The 13,738-nt window shown below is 43.2% G+C and overlaps 1 protein-coding gene across 1 annotated transcript; it reads right to left on the bottom strand.

The window, feature by feature from the left end:
- Nucleotides 1-364: 364 nt before the first annotated feature.
- Nucleotides 365-13,608, bottom strand: LOC119741395. Its single transcript, XM_038217143.1, has 3 exons — nucleotides 13,545-13,608; nucleotides 11,841-11,954; nucleotides 365-595 (listed from the first exon to the last, which is right to left on the bottom strand). The coding sequence occupies exons 2-3, from the start codon at nucleotides 11,910-11,912 to the stop codon at nucleotides 365-367; spliced, it is 303 nt and encodes a 100-aa protein (XP_038073071.1). The 5' UTR covers nucleotides 11,913-11,954; nucleotides 13,545-13,608.
- Nucleotides 13,609-13,738: the final 130 nt, after the last annotated feature.

Here is a 13,738-nt window from a genome sequence, read left to right as displayed (position 1 = left end):
CATCGCATAAAGGCAGGCAATGAGTACACCACCATCTTTTCCTAAAAAAAAATTGGTTAAAGTGGTCAGAAATTGCCTCAGATTGCACCACAGAGCATCTAGAATCCAAACATTTTTCGGGGCCCTTAAGCGGGCCCCGAACCCCACGCCGTAATTTTTTAGGCCCACTTTTTGGGGGGACCAAAAATTGTTTTGGCCCCCCCCAAAATTGTGTTCTGGATCCGCCCTTGACTGGCCAGACTTGTACCCTCTATTAAATCGTCAGGACTCTGAAACATTTCAAAGCCCCCTGGTTTAAAATAGAAAAGTGCATATCCAATTCAGTTCTCTCCCCCAATACACCAGCTATTCTATTCCTGCGTCTTTAAATCTTCCATCTTCTGATCCTCCTCTCCCCCGGCCTCTCTTTGGTTGCTTTGTTGCTGCTCCCCTCCTCCATAGCCTCCTCTTCTTGGGGCTTAGACGTCTCTCCAATCGCCTGGACTTCCGCAGGTATTCCAGGAGGCTTTGGTTGCTCGCAGCCCGCTGGCTTGGCTGGGCGTGGCTCGCGAGACACGGGGGGTTTAGCCAGCTCCGCTTGCATCTGCCTTTGGTGCTACATGGAAAAAAAACTTCCCCTGTAAATATCTTATATAGATGAGCAAGATCCTCTACAAAAGGGTCCCTTTTAGACAGGGGCGTCAATCGCTTCTCAAAAGTGGGGGGGGGGGACATACCTTGATCAGAACTGATGTGAGCGCGAAGCGCAAAGCCCTTACAGCGTTCGAAAACATTTGGATTTTAGATGCTCTGTGGTGTGATCTGAGGCAATTACTTACTACTTTCTTCCATGCTTTAACTACTATTTCTTAGCAAAAGAGAATTATTTGAGCATCGTTTTCTAGCTTGGTGTCATTGAATCAGCTACCAGCATTCTGAGCTATAGGCGTGTGGTTCGGAGCCCGCTTAAGGGCCCCGAAAAAATTGATTCTAGATGCTCTGATTTCTGACCACTTTTACAAATATGTTCTTAGCAAAAGATAATAATTTAAACATAATTTTCGAGGTCTTCTCAGCTAAAGGCATAGGGGGCCCCGAAATATTTTGGATTCTAAATACTCTGTGGTGCGATCTAAGGCAATTTCTGACCACTTTAACCAATATTTTCTAAGCAAAAGATACATTGTAGTACATAATAGGGCCCGTAAATGAGACACGAGTTCAAAAATCTGGGGGGGGGGGACATTTGATATTGCATCCCCCACCCTTCAAAAAGTGGGGGGACATGTCCCCTGCCCCCCCCCCCCGGATTGACGCCCATGCCTTTAGAGATTGACACAATATGCCCAAGAAAATTTTGAGTGCCTAAAGGTGATTTCAACCACAACTCTGATTTGATATCAAGTAAAAACCAAGTTCAAGTAAAACTGGCAAATTTATGAACACTCGCCAAACATTTTTTTTATGTAAATGCATTGACCGTTTCGTTCCTAAATAAGAACACACTTTATGAAATATAGATTTGTGAGGCTATTACCGTAATTGGGCACTAACCAATCCCATTCCTAATTTGAAAAAAAGCTTAATTTCTCTTCCTCGGCCATGCAACACAAGTCAACGCAACTGAGCAACAAATGTTGAACTTGCAATAGATTTAAATGTCAGACGTCAAAGAAATAAAACAAACCCTTCCGAATTGATATTTTTGTTGAGGACAGGCCAATTGCAAAAAGAAAAGAGCAACACTTTCATTGTCCATGTATATTACTGAATGGCACTAACCCGCCACAGTTAAGTGCTACTGAAACGTACTTTTAGTTGAGATTATATTTTGATAAGTAATCCAGTTATTTTTTTCCCCTTTCTTCCTTTATCATGTACAGCAAACAAAATCAGACGACTTTTGAACGACGACCCCTAGATACCGCAGGCTGGCAAGTACATACATGTAATGCCACAACTTATAGCATACCACTAAATAAAATCTATGTGAAACTTGAATTATTGACAAAGTTCTATTTTAGGATTCCTCGTGACTTGGAGTTGTTAAAAAGTCCTCACTATCTGCAAGGCCGGCGGACTTTTGGAGTCTTTTGCAAAACAAATGAGTGCATGAACAAGTATAAAATGCATGACAGAAGGAAAACTCTTCATGCAGCTAGGACTGCAATTTGGACAGAAGAAATGTGGTCTGTATTTCTTTCGATCATCTTGTGCTGCATCTTTGTGAGGTGCGGGGTATTAAATGGCTGTGATCCAGTCAGAGGGCCTGACGATGGATTTGTATGTTCTACCCTTTCTCTGATACTACAAGGCCCCCCCCCCCCCAAAAAAACCCAGCTTTCTCTGTAAACTTCTTATATAGATGAGCAAGATCGGCTCCCTTTGAGATTGACACGAATGTCCTATGACAGTTTGAGTGCCTAAAGGTGATTTCAACCACAACTCTGATTTGATATCAAGTAAAAACCAAATTTATGAACACTCGCCAAACATGTTATTATGTAAATGCACTCACTGTATCGTTCCTAAATAAGAACACACCCTATGAAACACAGATTTGTAAGGCTATCAATCAGGCACTAACCCATCACATTCCTAATTTGCCACGCAACACAATCAATGTAACTGAGCAACAAATGTTGAATTTGCAGTATACATAAACGTCAGACGTCAAAGAAATAAACAAACTCTTCCAATTGATGGGGTGGTTTTTTAGGACAGTCCAATTGCAAAAAGAAAAGGGCAACACTTCCATTGTCCCTGTATATTGCTGAATGGCACTTAAAAAAACACCATCAGTATTCCAAATACCTGCCACATTTTGAAGTAAAGTACTACTGAAACATTACAATATATGGATTAACCCTAACAATCCCCATCCAGTCAATCTCCAACACCAGAGTTTGTTGGAATCTGTTAGAGTGAGTACTGCACTTGTAAACGTATTACGCTTTACATGGTGTTAGGCATACAACCCACTAATCAGAGTCCAATATTTTTTGTGTAGAGTTTACAATATGGTGTAGGAATTGGCAGAAGTGGGGAAGGTTAGTATAGTAAACACTCTAAGGGTCGGGGTTAAGTTCCACAATCTGTTCAAGGACTATATTGATGCCGTCAGAAAGTGTTTACAGGTGGCCTTGATGCCACTGCTGCCCTCCCCTGGCATAAACCGACCTGTCATTTGAGCAGAGACCAAGCCTTCGCTTCTTATACTAGGGACTCGATTTTGCAGCCTAGGATTCCAAGACTGGCTGGCTGAGCTCTGGACTATCAAAGCAAGCTTCATCACTGGGGTTTAAATCAAGGCTTGGCGGAGATGGGGAACAGGTGTGCCGCTGGTTGCGACAGGATCTCTCATGCATGGTCGACCACAGAGGTGGACCCAACAGTGACCATGGAACTACCTCCATGGATGGACACACAATTGTCTGGTCCGGCTATGCTCCGGACACACAATAAAACCAAAGACACAGAAACCATCCACCTCATCGTGGACAAGCTTTCCCTTGGGCTGCATGACTCAAGCGACAGATGCAACAAGCGTCAACCCGATTGACGCCCTGAAAGAGCTGGTAGATGCAGTACAAACATCTAGACTCGAATTCTGTAAAAGTTTACTCTATGGTCTTTCTCAGAACACACTCAATCGCTTACAGTTGGTACAGAATGCTGCTGCACGTCCGCTTACTGGTCAAAAGAAATCACTCCCATACTTCACAGACTTCACTGGCTGCCGGTTAAACACAGAATACAATACAAGTTCATTCTCCTGACATTCAAAGCACTTCACGGTTCTGCCCCACCCTACGTACAAAGCCTGCTACAGCTTCGTATTGTCAGACCGGGCTTGAGGTCATCTGGCAGTCTGTCTCCTTTCAATTCCCCGAGCTCATCTTGCCAGTTATGGTGACAGAGCCTTTTCAAATGTTGCACCTCGGCTTTGGAACCGTTTGCCACTTGAAATCAGAGACAAGGAAAAGATCACATCTTTCCCACAGGACTCAACACACATCTCTTTATGCTGCATTTTCCAAACAATTGAGCTCTTTTTCTTCACAAACCTATAGACCGACCCCTTGAAATGGATTCCAGAGAAAGTGCGCTTAATAAATATTGTGTTATTATTATTATTATTATAGAGCTGGTAGATGCAGTACAAAAGCAGGAATTAAACTCGATAGCTAGCCGTTACGATACATTCTATGTAAGGCCTCCAAAAATACAACCTAAATCAAACTATGCACTATAGTGATGCTAGTCAAAACTGCAGCGGGCTAGCCAAACTATTCCTTAGGTCACCCGGCTGGCGAGTCAAAAAAATATTGGGCTACGGCAAAGATGAAAAGACAGAAAGAAAGGAATCATTAAAATTCAGAAAACAAACCTGTATCAATTTATGTCTAATTTTATTAACTGTTTAGGCTTAAATTGTAAGATCTATTTATTAAAACACTGACAAGATTGCCTCAGGATACACGTTTTACATGTATGCACATTTGTTGTTTATGGGACACGGCTTGTTTACTAAATTTAAATAAAAGACTGTGCCATATCAATTTATCAAACACTTGTCATTTCATCATTTTTTTCTGAGATAATATTTTAGTAAGTAATCCAATTATTTTTTTTCTTCCTTTATCAGCAAATACAATCAGACGACTTTTGAACGACGACCCCTAGAGTAGGCAAGCCATGAAGTACATAATGCCACAACTTATAGCATAAAGACTAAATAGTATCTGTAGTAGCAGACACTTCAATTATCGACAAAGTTTTTTTTAGGACTCCTCGTGACCTGGAGTTGCGATTATATTTTAATAAGTAATCCAGTTATGTTTTTCATTTCTTCCCTTATCAGCAAATAACATCAGATGACTTTTGAACGACGACCCTAGGTACCGTAGGCTGGCAAGCACATAATGCCACACCTTATAGCATAAAGACTACATAAAATCTATAGAAGCTGAAACATGAATTATTGACAAAGTTCTATTTTAGGATTCCTTGTGACTTGAAGTTGTTAAAAGCCCTGTCTATCTGCAAGGCCAGCGGACTTTGGAGCCTTTTGCAAAAAAACAATGAGTGCTAGAACAAGTTCAAAATGCATGACAAAACGAAAACTCTTTCGTGCAGCTAGTAGGACTGCTCAGTATGGAAAGAAAAATGTGGTCTGTATTTCTCTCGATCATCTTGTGCTGCCTCTTTGCGAGGTGTGAGGGTGATGACTGTGATCCAGTCACAGGGCATAATGATGGATTTGTATGTTCTAACCAGCTTCCATCATCTGGTGATTATAAATGGTACCTGTGTGCGAATACTGAGTACCTGCAGATACTAACAGGCGGGTCTCACAGATGTATTAATGGGGCGGCATACTGCTGGTTCTACTGTTCTCTCGAAGACCAGTATTCCACGTGTGGGTGTTCTAAGCATCAGACATTTCCTTCCCATCCCTCTCTTCCCAGCTGGTGTTTCAACCCTCCCGCAAAGACATGCAGCTGGTACCGTGATTGCCTGAACGTGAAGAAACCATGTGGCAACTCTACATACGACTACGCCCTGTCATTCGGTGAGCACTTTTGCAAGGCCTACGACAAGTCCTACCACGGGTTTAGCAGTCAGGCTCAAGACTGGATAGACGCTGTTCGCAGGTGTCTGCAAGTGAAGCTCGTATATGTCCTCCGTCCGTGGAAATCTCTCAGCTGTCAGGCGATACAGACAGCAGCATTTGCATCCCACACCGGATGTTACCTGTCTCCTGCACCTGGAGCACCGTCCATTTGCTCCCTTGGAGCACGAGACTGGTTGAGGGTATTCTGGACTATCAAGGGGGCCTTCGTCTCAGCTACGGGCCAATCCATCAAGGGGTTCCTGGAAACTGAAGCGGGTTGCATTGGCAAATTTACGGAGGAAATGCGTAACTACTTTGCTGTCGTGACACTCAGAGTTGCACACGAACTGAAAACCTTTGCACAATGGGTTGCAGACAAGATTGCCAAGAAACTGGAATGGGACAGCAACACTCTGGACTGGTGTGCTTACACTGAGGTCTCATCCAAGGTACGGCGCTCATCTGATTCAACTCAGCTGATCTTACTTATCGGAGACAAAGTGGCTCTAGGAATGGCCCAAGCTACCGACACCTCACCACCAACCAACTTGGAAGACATTGTTAGAGAGCTTTCAACTGCTGCAGAATCGGGGTACCTGGATGACATTGTTAAGATCGAGTCTCTGGAAGCCTGTAGTGACCTGAAGTGTGACGATCGGTACATACAGGTGGACATGGACAAGCCATCTGACGAATCCAGTGCCAAGAAAACATCAATTCATTTCTTGATATGGATCTTTGGACTAACCGCCGTGCTTCTCATCTAATGTATACCAATTATTTCACATCACACATCAAATTTTGAGGCATTTGCAGAATCTTCTCAGACTAACAAAATAACTTACTTGTGTAATCCATGAACATTTATGATTCAGTTGAAATCTGACACTCGCTTAAGCTGATGCAATGGACTTTACCATGTAAACAACATGTAAACGTAACTTTTAAATTCTGAAGGACATTTTAGTGGAACTTACTTTAAGGAGACCCTTTTGGAACAATTATTTTAGTCTAGTATTCAGATTAAAATAGTTTCAGATCGGCATTCTTCACATTATGATCCTTTGTTGCTACTATTGTTTGTTGCTACTTGAAACAGATTAGTACAAAATGGTTAAGGAATTTATGGCAATTACTAGAGTTTGGTGAATTCCATCCAGCTACTCCACCAAACAAAATCACAAAACAGAAACAATTGACAGTAGTGAACTTACGTGTAGTATTCTTTTCAGATCAAATAATGTCACAAAATTCATTTTCATTAATAAAATTCTGAATGATATACCTGAAAATTATCGGTTGACATTTTAGAAGCAGCCAGAAGCACATGTCATTGCTGTATGGCTGTTTTACATTTTCATTAAGCATAACTCAAGGAAATGAAGCTTGATGCGTAGAAGTGGTATACTCTTTAAACTATTGCAATTTAATATTTCATTATTTTGTTTTTGCAGTGAGATCCCAGGATAGGGAGGTAGAGGCCAATACTTATTGTTTTTTATGGTTATAGTGGTGAAAGTACTAAATTATATGTATGTATAATGAATGTTTGTTATGGTGGCAACCACTGATCTCTATATAAAGACTGGATAGCGGATAAAGAGCCGCACAATGAATGAATTTGACGCCATATTGGTGAGACCGGCTGGTGATCTCCAAAGGACAAGTTGCCGTCTTTATAGACAGCATGACTTCTTTTGTAACATCGCTGTTCACTTAACTTATATTTTGACCACCACCAATGACCAAGGTTTAAAATTTTTCTAACATCGTGGTTTACTTTTTTAATGCCGCAGTTCAATTTTTCGGCATTTTGGAAATAGTACGGAAATGTGTCCTTTTTAGAACATCATAATATGTGTACGTGACCAAAATGGGCGTCAACTGTTGATACAACGCACGCTGTATATACGCGTAGAACGTTCGTATTATACGCGGCCATCTTCGTGAGACCGGGGGCGAATTGGTCAATGTAAAGTCTACTGTGTGACTGGTGTATGGATATCCGCTATCCAGTCTTTATATAGAGATCAGTGGTGGCAACGGGCGGGTAAATATCCTACACTGACTGTCTTTTATTTGGTCTCAGTCAGTGCCCATGTACACCTGTTATGTGCAATTTCCGTTGAGCCAGCATCTCCCAATGTTCTAACGATCTACGTACTCCTCATCGCTGGATCGTGGCCAAGGCTGAAGGTACTACCGGACGGAGACCTGGACTGTCGTGGACCCCTGATGGCTGACTTCCCCGGGTTCAACGTCGACCGACCTGCTTGGCTGATCCACGGCTGGGCGCAAAGATGCTTGGCTTGACGGCTGCGCTATTACTGTTGTGGGCACTGGCTGGGCGGGGCCTGTTCCTGCTGGTTCCTTAATTTAACCCAAATTCCCTAGGCATTTTTGATCCTGCAAACTCCTCCAATTGGCCTCATGGAAAAATAATATTTAGCCTCAATCATGCAAATTCCTCCATTAATTCTTGAATATGGTCCGTGGAGTGGTTACCACTGCCTGAATCATGCAAAATCCTGTGGCAATGACTGTCAATATGTTGAGGCTTGGCCAGTGACATCCTGGAGCAGTACGGAGGATTTCAAGCATAATCCAGGCCTATATTTATGCATAGCTGTGCAAAAACAACAAAAGGTCCGGCCAAAGACCTTGACAAAGTGCATTCTAGGAAATCAGTAAAGCACTTTTGCCATGTAACCTCAATCCTCCAAATTCCTCCACTTTGGCAAAGAGGATTTTGAAGGATTCAAGGCAGTTAGGGTTAATGGTAATTATATTCAGCTGAATACAATTTCCCTTTATTTTTGTTTTTGCTTATTAAGTTGATTTTGCTGGCCTGTTCTTTATTGCATATTTCCTGTTTAAATAGTTTGCTGATTTGCTAAATTCTTTCTCGTTTATTTTGCTTTGCCTGTATATAATGCTTTGGAGATTTGTATGAAGTTTAAAGTTGCATTGACCTATTGATTGACCTGTTTGAATAATATGCTGCTTTGCTAATTTAGAGGTAATATATTTTGCTTTGCCTGTATATAATGCTTTGGAGATTGCATGACATTTAAAGTTGCATTGAACTGTTGATTGATTTGGGAGAATTAATTAAATTTTGTTAACCATATATTGGCCTGTTTTTGCCTTTGCTTCAAATTCATGACTCCCATTTTTATTATTACTTTCTGCCGTGCATTCGCCGTACGTAACAGTACATATTCAGATAAGATAACATGATTTGTTTGATTAGAGAGGATATTTAGTTGAAACAATTTCTGTTCTGGAACTTCACCTCACAGGGATTGTCTTGGAAAGGGATAAGATGCACAAATGAGGATATGTTGTCATCACTATTCCAATTAGTCCATCATAAAAGAAGCAAATAAAATTATACTTCTGCTTTAAAAGGAGTTATGATAAAAATAAGTTGTGCGAGTGATTTACTTTTTATTTATAAGTACGAGTTGTTGGTCACTTCCTAAACATTTAAATGCTAAGGAAAATGTAACATTGGGTCTATGTTGCACTTGGAAAATGGCCAAATTTATTTCAGAAAATATCGGTTTTCACTTTGTGACACCACATAATTTAATATGGGCATGATTTTGACAAATCTGACTATTTCAAATATTAAACTGCCCGTTTTAAAGAGAAAATGATCTATAGTTTAACATTATTTAAAACCTCACTTTTTTAAAAGGCAACATTACTGTTTTGGTGGTTTTTGGGGGCTTAACACATCACATATAATCAATTCCAAAAAAGTGAAAACACTACGTGGGACGCCTGAGCGGGATGTTTAAGGAAGTGTGGTGAAAATTGTATGCTTCCCAAGGAGCTCAGATGGTCTTTGGTTTGCATTCATTCACTTGATGATGAGCAGGGGTAATATGATGTAGCGTCTTAAAATACGCTTCATTAACACATTTTCACATTAAAATCATCAGAGAACTGTAACGTAGAACGAATCTGGGGTTCTCACACGCCAGACGAAGGAAACCACAGACACTATTCTTCAGGGCTTCGGGGCTCTCCGGCCATTTATTCTGTCCACTTTCTTTACACGAGGCTCTCACTTTATACAACTCACAACAAAAAAGACGCTATACAAAAGTCACACTACTGAGTCGGCGCAGTCTGGCAACGGGTCTCCCTGGCCCAGCAGCAGGGGTCCCAACGCTACGGCTGCACCGTGGGTCCGTGCTGGCGCCCTCTGCCGGCGGCCAGCACCGCCGTTACACAGCCTTCCTCCGAGGACCCTTGTTCGTCCCCGAACAAGGCGGCGCCTCCGCTGGGGTATCCGTTTGGGTCTCCTGGTCTCCTCTGTGATCTCCTCCGGGCCACCTCTGGGGTCTCCTCTGGGTTTTTCTCTGGGTTCTCCGCTTGGATCATCTCTGGGCCCACCCTGGGGTCTCCTCTCCATTGACTCTTGTGCGGAGCAACTCCATCGGCTCCGCTCCATTGAGTCCCGTGCGGAGCAACTCCATCGGCTACGTCCCATAGACTCGTGTGCGGAGCAACTCTACGGGCTCCCGTCCATTGACTTGTGCGCGGAGCAACTCCACGGGCTCCACTCCATTGAGTCGTGCAGTGCGAGCCTGCTCCGAGTGGAGGTCAGGACTCGCCATACTGGGATAGTGGGGACGAACGTGCTGCTGGGGGAGATCCACTCCCGGTCGTGCCGCCTGAGGCGTGCTCGGACGGTTTCCCGCCCCCGGTATATGGGCAAATCCAGCCTGGGGGCGCCCCGAATGGGAGGCCGCACCAGTCGTATCTATGTAAGCACCGAGTGGTGCTTCCATGTGGGGCCTAGCACTATTTTTATGAGCGTAGGGGTTGCTCCAGGACGAAAACCCGCCCCGGCTGCATCAACTAGCACAGCTCGGAATCGCTCCGAATGGAACGAGACGTCTGCTGCGCCAGCGTCTACAGCACGGGGCGGCCCCTCGCGGGACCTGGCATATGCCACTTTATTACCAACCGACTTGGGTATGTCCCGACGAAGCCCCGCCCCCGCCGCATCGGACAGCACAAATCGGGATCGCTCCGAATGGAACGAACTGTCTGTTGCGCCATCGTTTACAGCACGGGGCGACCCCTCGTGGGACCTGGCGCGTGTGTTGATGCGGGGTGTCTCCGGACTATCAAGCCCGGCCAGCCCTGCTTTATCAACAGGAACAACTCAGCAGTGTTCCGAGTGAGCGTCTGTTGCGCCGTGGTGCACAGTGCGGAGCGATCCCCATGGGATTTAGCATGTGGGCCTAGCTGGCTCCCCGAAACCCTGAAGAAGTCCAACTCCGAGTCATCCAACGTGACGAACGCTTTGTTGGCCATCTCACCAGGTTGGTTTACGCTCTGCGAGGCCCTGATCCAACGTGCGTAGCCGCCGCGTGGCGAGTCGGACGCTAGACTAACTCGACCCGGTGTATTCATGGCGAAACCTGTTTTTCCTCCGTCAGACATGCCACGGCTGCCACCAATGTAACGTAGAACGAATCTGGGGTTCTCACACGCCAGACGAAGGAAACCACAGACACTATTTTTCAGGGTTTCGGGGCTCTCCGGCCATTTATTCTGTCCCCTTTCTTTACACGAGACTCTCTCGTTATACAACTCACAACAAAAAAGACGCTATACAAAAGTCACACTAATGAGTCGGCGCAGTCTGGCAAAGGGTCTCCCTGGCCCAGCAGCAGGGGTCCCAACGCTACGGTTGCACCGTGGGTCCGTGCTGGTGCCCTCTGCCGGCGGCCCGGCACCGCCGTTACAGTACCTTTAACCCTAACTCTGTAGGCATTTTTTCTAGGATGCAACCTCAATCCTGCAAAATCCTTCAACTGCCTCTCTGTCCAAATTGCATACAGCCTCAATCCTCCAACACCATCCATTATATCTGGAACGTGTTCATTGGAGGGGTGATCATTGCCTCAATCCTGCAAAATCACCCAGCAATCACTGTCAATAAGTTGAGGCGGAGCCAGCGACATCCTGGAGCAGTGTGGAGGATTTCAAGTATAATCCAGGCCTAAATTTATACACGGCTGAGCATAAACAACACAAGGTCCGGCCTAAGACTTTGACACAGTGCATTCGCCAAACTCAGCTACTCATTTTTGCCGTATAGCCTCAATCCTGCAAAATCCTGCAATTATGCAAGGAGAATTTTGCAGGATTTAGGAAGGTTAGGGTTGACAATAAAACTCATGCAGTTTGGGAAAACAATCTTCTGGGGAGTACTTACCCCTCGCGATGCCTGCAGCCTCTGTATCTTGCCCCAGTAGAAGTCGTAAACAAATTGTGCCATGTGCGGCATGTCCTCTATGACCAAGGGAGAATCGTACCGAGGTTCCTCAACCTGACAGGGGAAAAATGATTTGAGAGGATGAAGTGCTGTGTAAGGTATCTTGTGATCAAAACCTTGTTTAGCCTTGAAACTAAACTCTGCATGTAGGACTCCTCACATGGACAAGATTCACAGGACAATGAGAAAACGACAGGATTTGACATGTGAACCAACCAGTTTTTTTTCCTGCAGTCCTCACATTGCAGGGTTTAGTATCTTGTGGGGCAGGGTTTACTATCTTGCCAGGACAACAGTAAACTGCTAGTTTGAATCCTATCAATATTGTCAGTTATTTCATGGTATATTTAATGTAAAAATGTTTTTAGGGAGTGGGGTGGTTCATTGAGAGTAGAGGTAAAGGAGTGATTGCTGGGATGTACGTCAACTCGGATATTTTTGCCTAAAATTTCAGGTATGAAGGAAAAGTACGTACACATGTATGGTACGTACCGTACGTGCCAAATGTACAATTTTGAGAAAGCCTGAAATCAGACAATTGCAGGCGGCGTACATCCCTGTGTTTGAAGAGAATTAGAAAGTTTTGCAAGTTGAAACTGTGAGTGACCCTCCTTTAAAATTGGTAAACTGGAGTCCTCTGATTGTGAACACAGCATATTCAATTCAACTCAAGAAGAATTTATTCCATACTCCTTTAAAGAAATACATCCATAAATAAAAGAAATCTGGTACATAGCAAGATAACAAAATCAATAAATATGTCTCAAACAAAATAATAGAAGTAAAATACACTTTGAACAAATGATAAACTTGCTTTGGTTTATGTATAAGAGAAAATAAAGAGTATGGGGCTAGCTGTTGCAGTAAGCCGAGGCTTGTAAGAAACAGCCCTTACAGACAACAATAACAACAGAGAAACAACATTATAATGAAACACAGATGAGACAAAAGACTCACACGACGAAAGCTAACGGCAAAAAAAAATACAAAGCAGGAATTCAAAAACTGATGACGACTACAAACGTAAACTAGAAAAAATTTGTGGACAAGCACAAGCTGTTTCGGATATTTGAAATACTCTGTGCACGTGATGAGCAATTAGTGACGTCACTACAGAAGTCTGATAACAGCACATTATACGTACGTGTCGAGCTTCAACGAAATCGAACATTCTAGTTATTTTCATATATAGGCCTATAAAAGAAGAAAATGCCCCTTTAAGGGATGTCACATGAAATTTTATGATGACGTCACTTCAATTTCCATCTACATGTATAACACATCCCTGTGGATGTGCGTACCAAGTTTTAACCGACGTTATAGCGATTTGAAAAAATGCACATTTAATGTCACGTCACGTGACACATACTTACACCACCCACAGATGGTCATAGATGCATTTTTCCCCATAGGTTTTGTACACGTTTAAAACAATTATTTGAAACAGTCATGCAGATCCTTCTCGGAACACCACATGTGACTAATAACAAGATTAGGTTTTACACGATGTAGGTTACATGCACCCTACTTAAGAATTTAAACTCTTGTTGCTTTGACAGACAAAAATACACAAAAAGCAATCAAATGTACGTTCACGTTGTAACATGACTGCAGTAAATAGGAATGTATTCTACATACACTTACCTTCTTTGTGGATGGATATGTTTCACTCTGTGATACGTGAAGGTGAAGCTGTAACGGCCGTTCAAGCAACTGTAACACAGAGCGAAATCAATTATTTGTAACGGACAATTATGTTAAAACAAAACTATCATTTTCAGTTTATGACTTCATCACAAAGCTGCTTCTTGAATTCATTAAGCATATCATAGATCTCT

Source organism: Patiria miniata, unplaced genomic scaffold (genome assembly GCF_015706575.1).
Source record: "Patiria miniata isolate m_02_andy unplaced genomic scaffold, ASM1570657v1 HiC_scaffold_5, whole genome shotgun sequence".
Lineage (NCBI taxonomy): Eukaryota > Metazoa > Echinodermata > Asteroidea > Valvatida > Asterinidae > Patiria > Patiria miniata.
This window is presented reverse-complemented; position numbering and strand designations above follow the sequence as displayed.

Bases quoted from the DNA above. Each gene is read 5' to 3' on its own strand.
- LOC119741395 (XM_038217143.1), bottom strand. From the start codon at position 11,912: ATGCCGCACATGGCACAATTTGTTTACGACTTCTACTGGGGCAAGATA. The intron at 596-11,840 runs GTAAGTACTCCC...TTTTCCATGTAG, and splicing joins GGCTGCAGGCATCGCGAGGG to CACCAAAGGCAGATGCAAGC.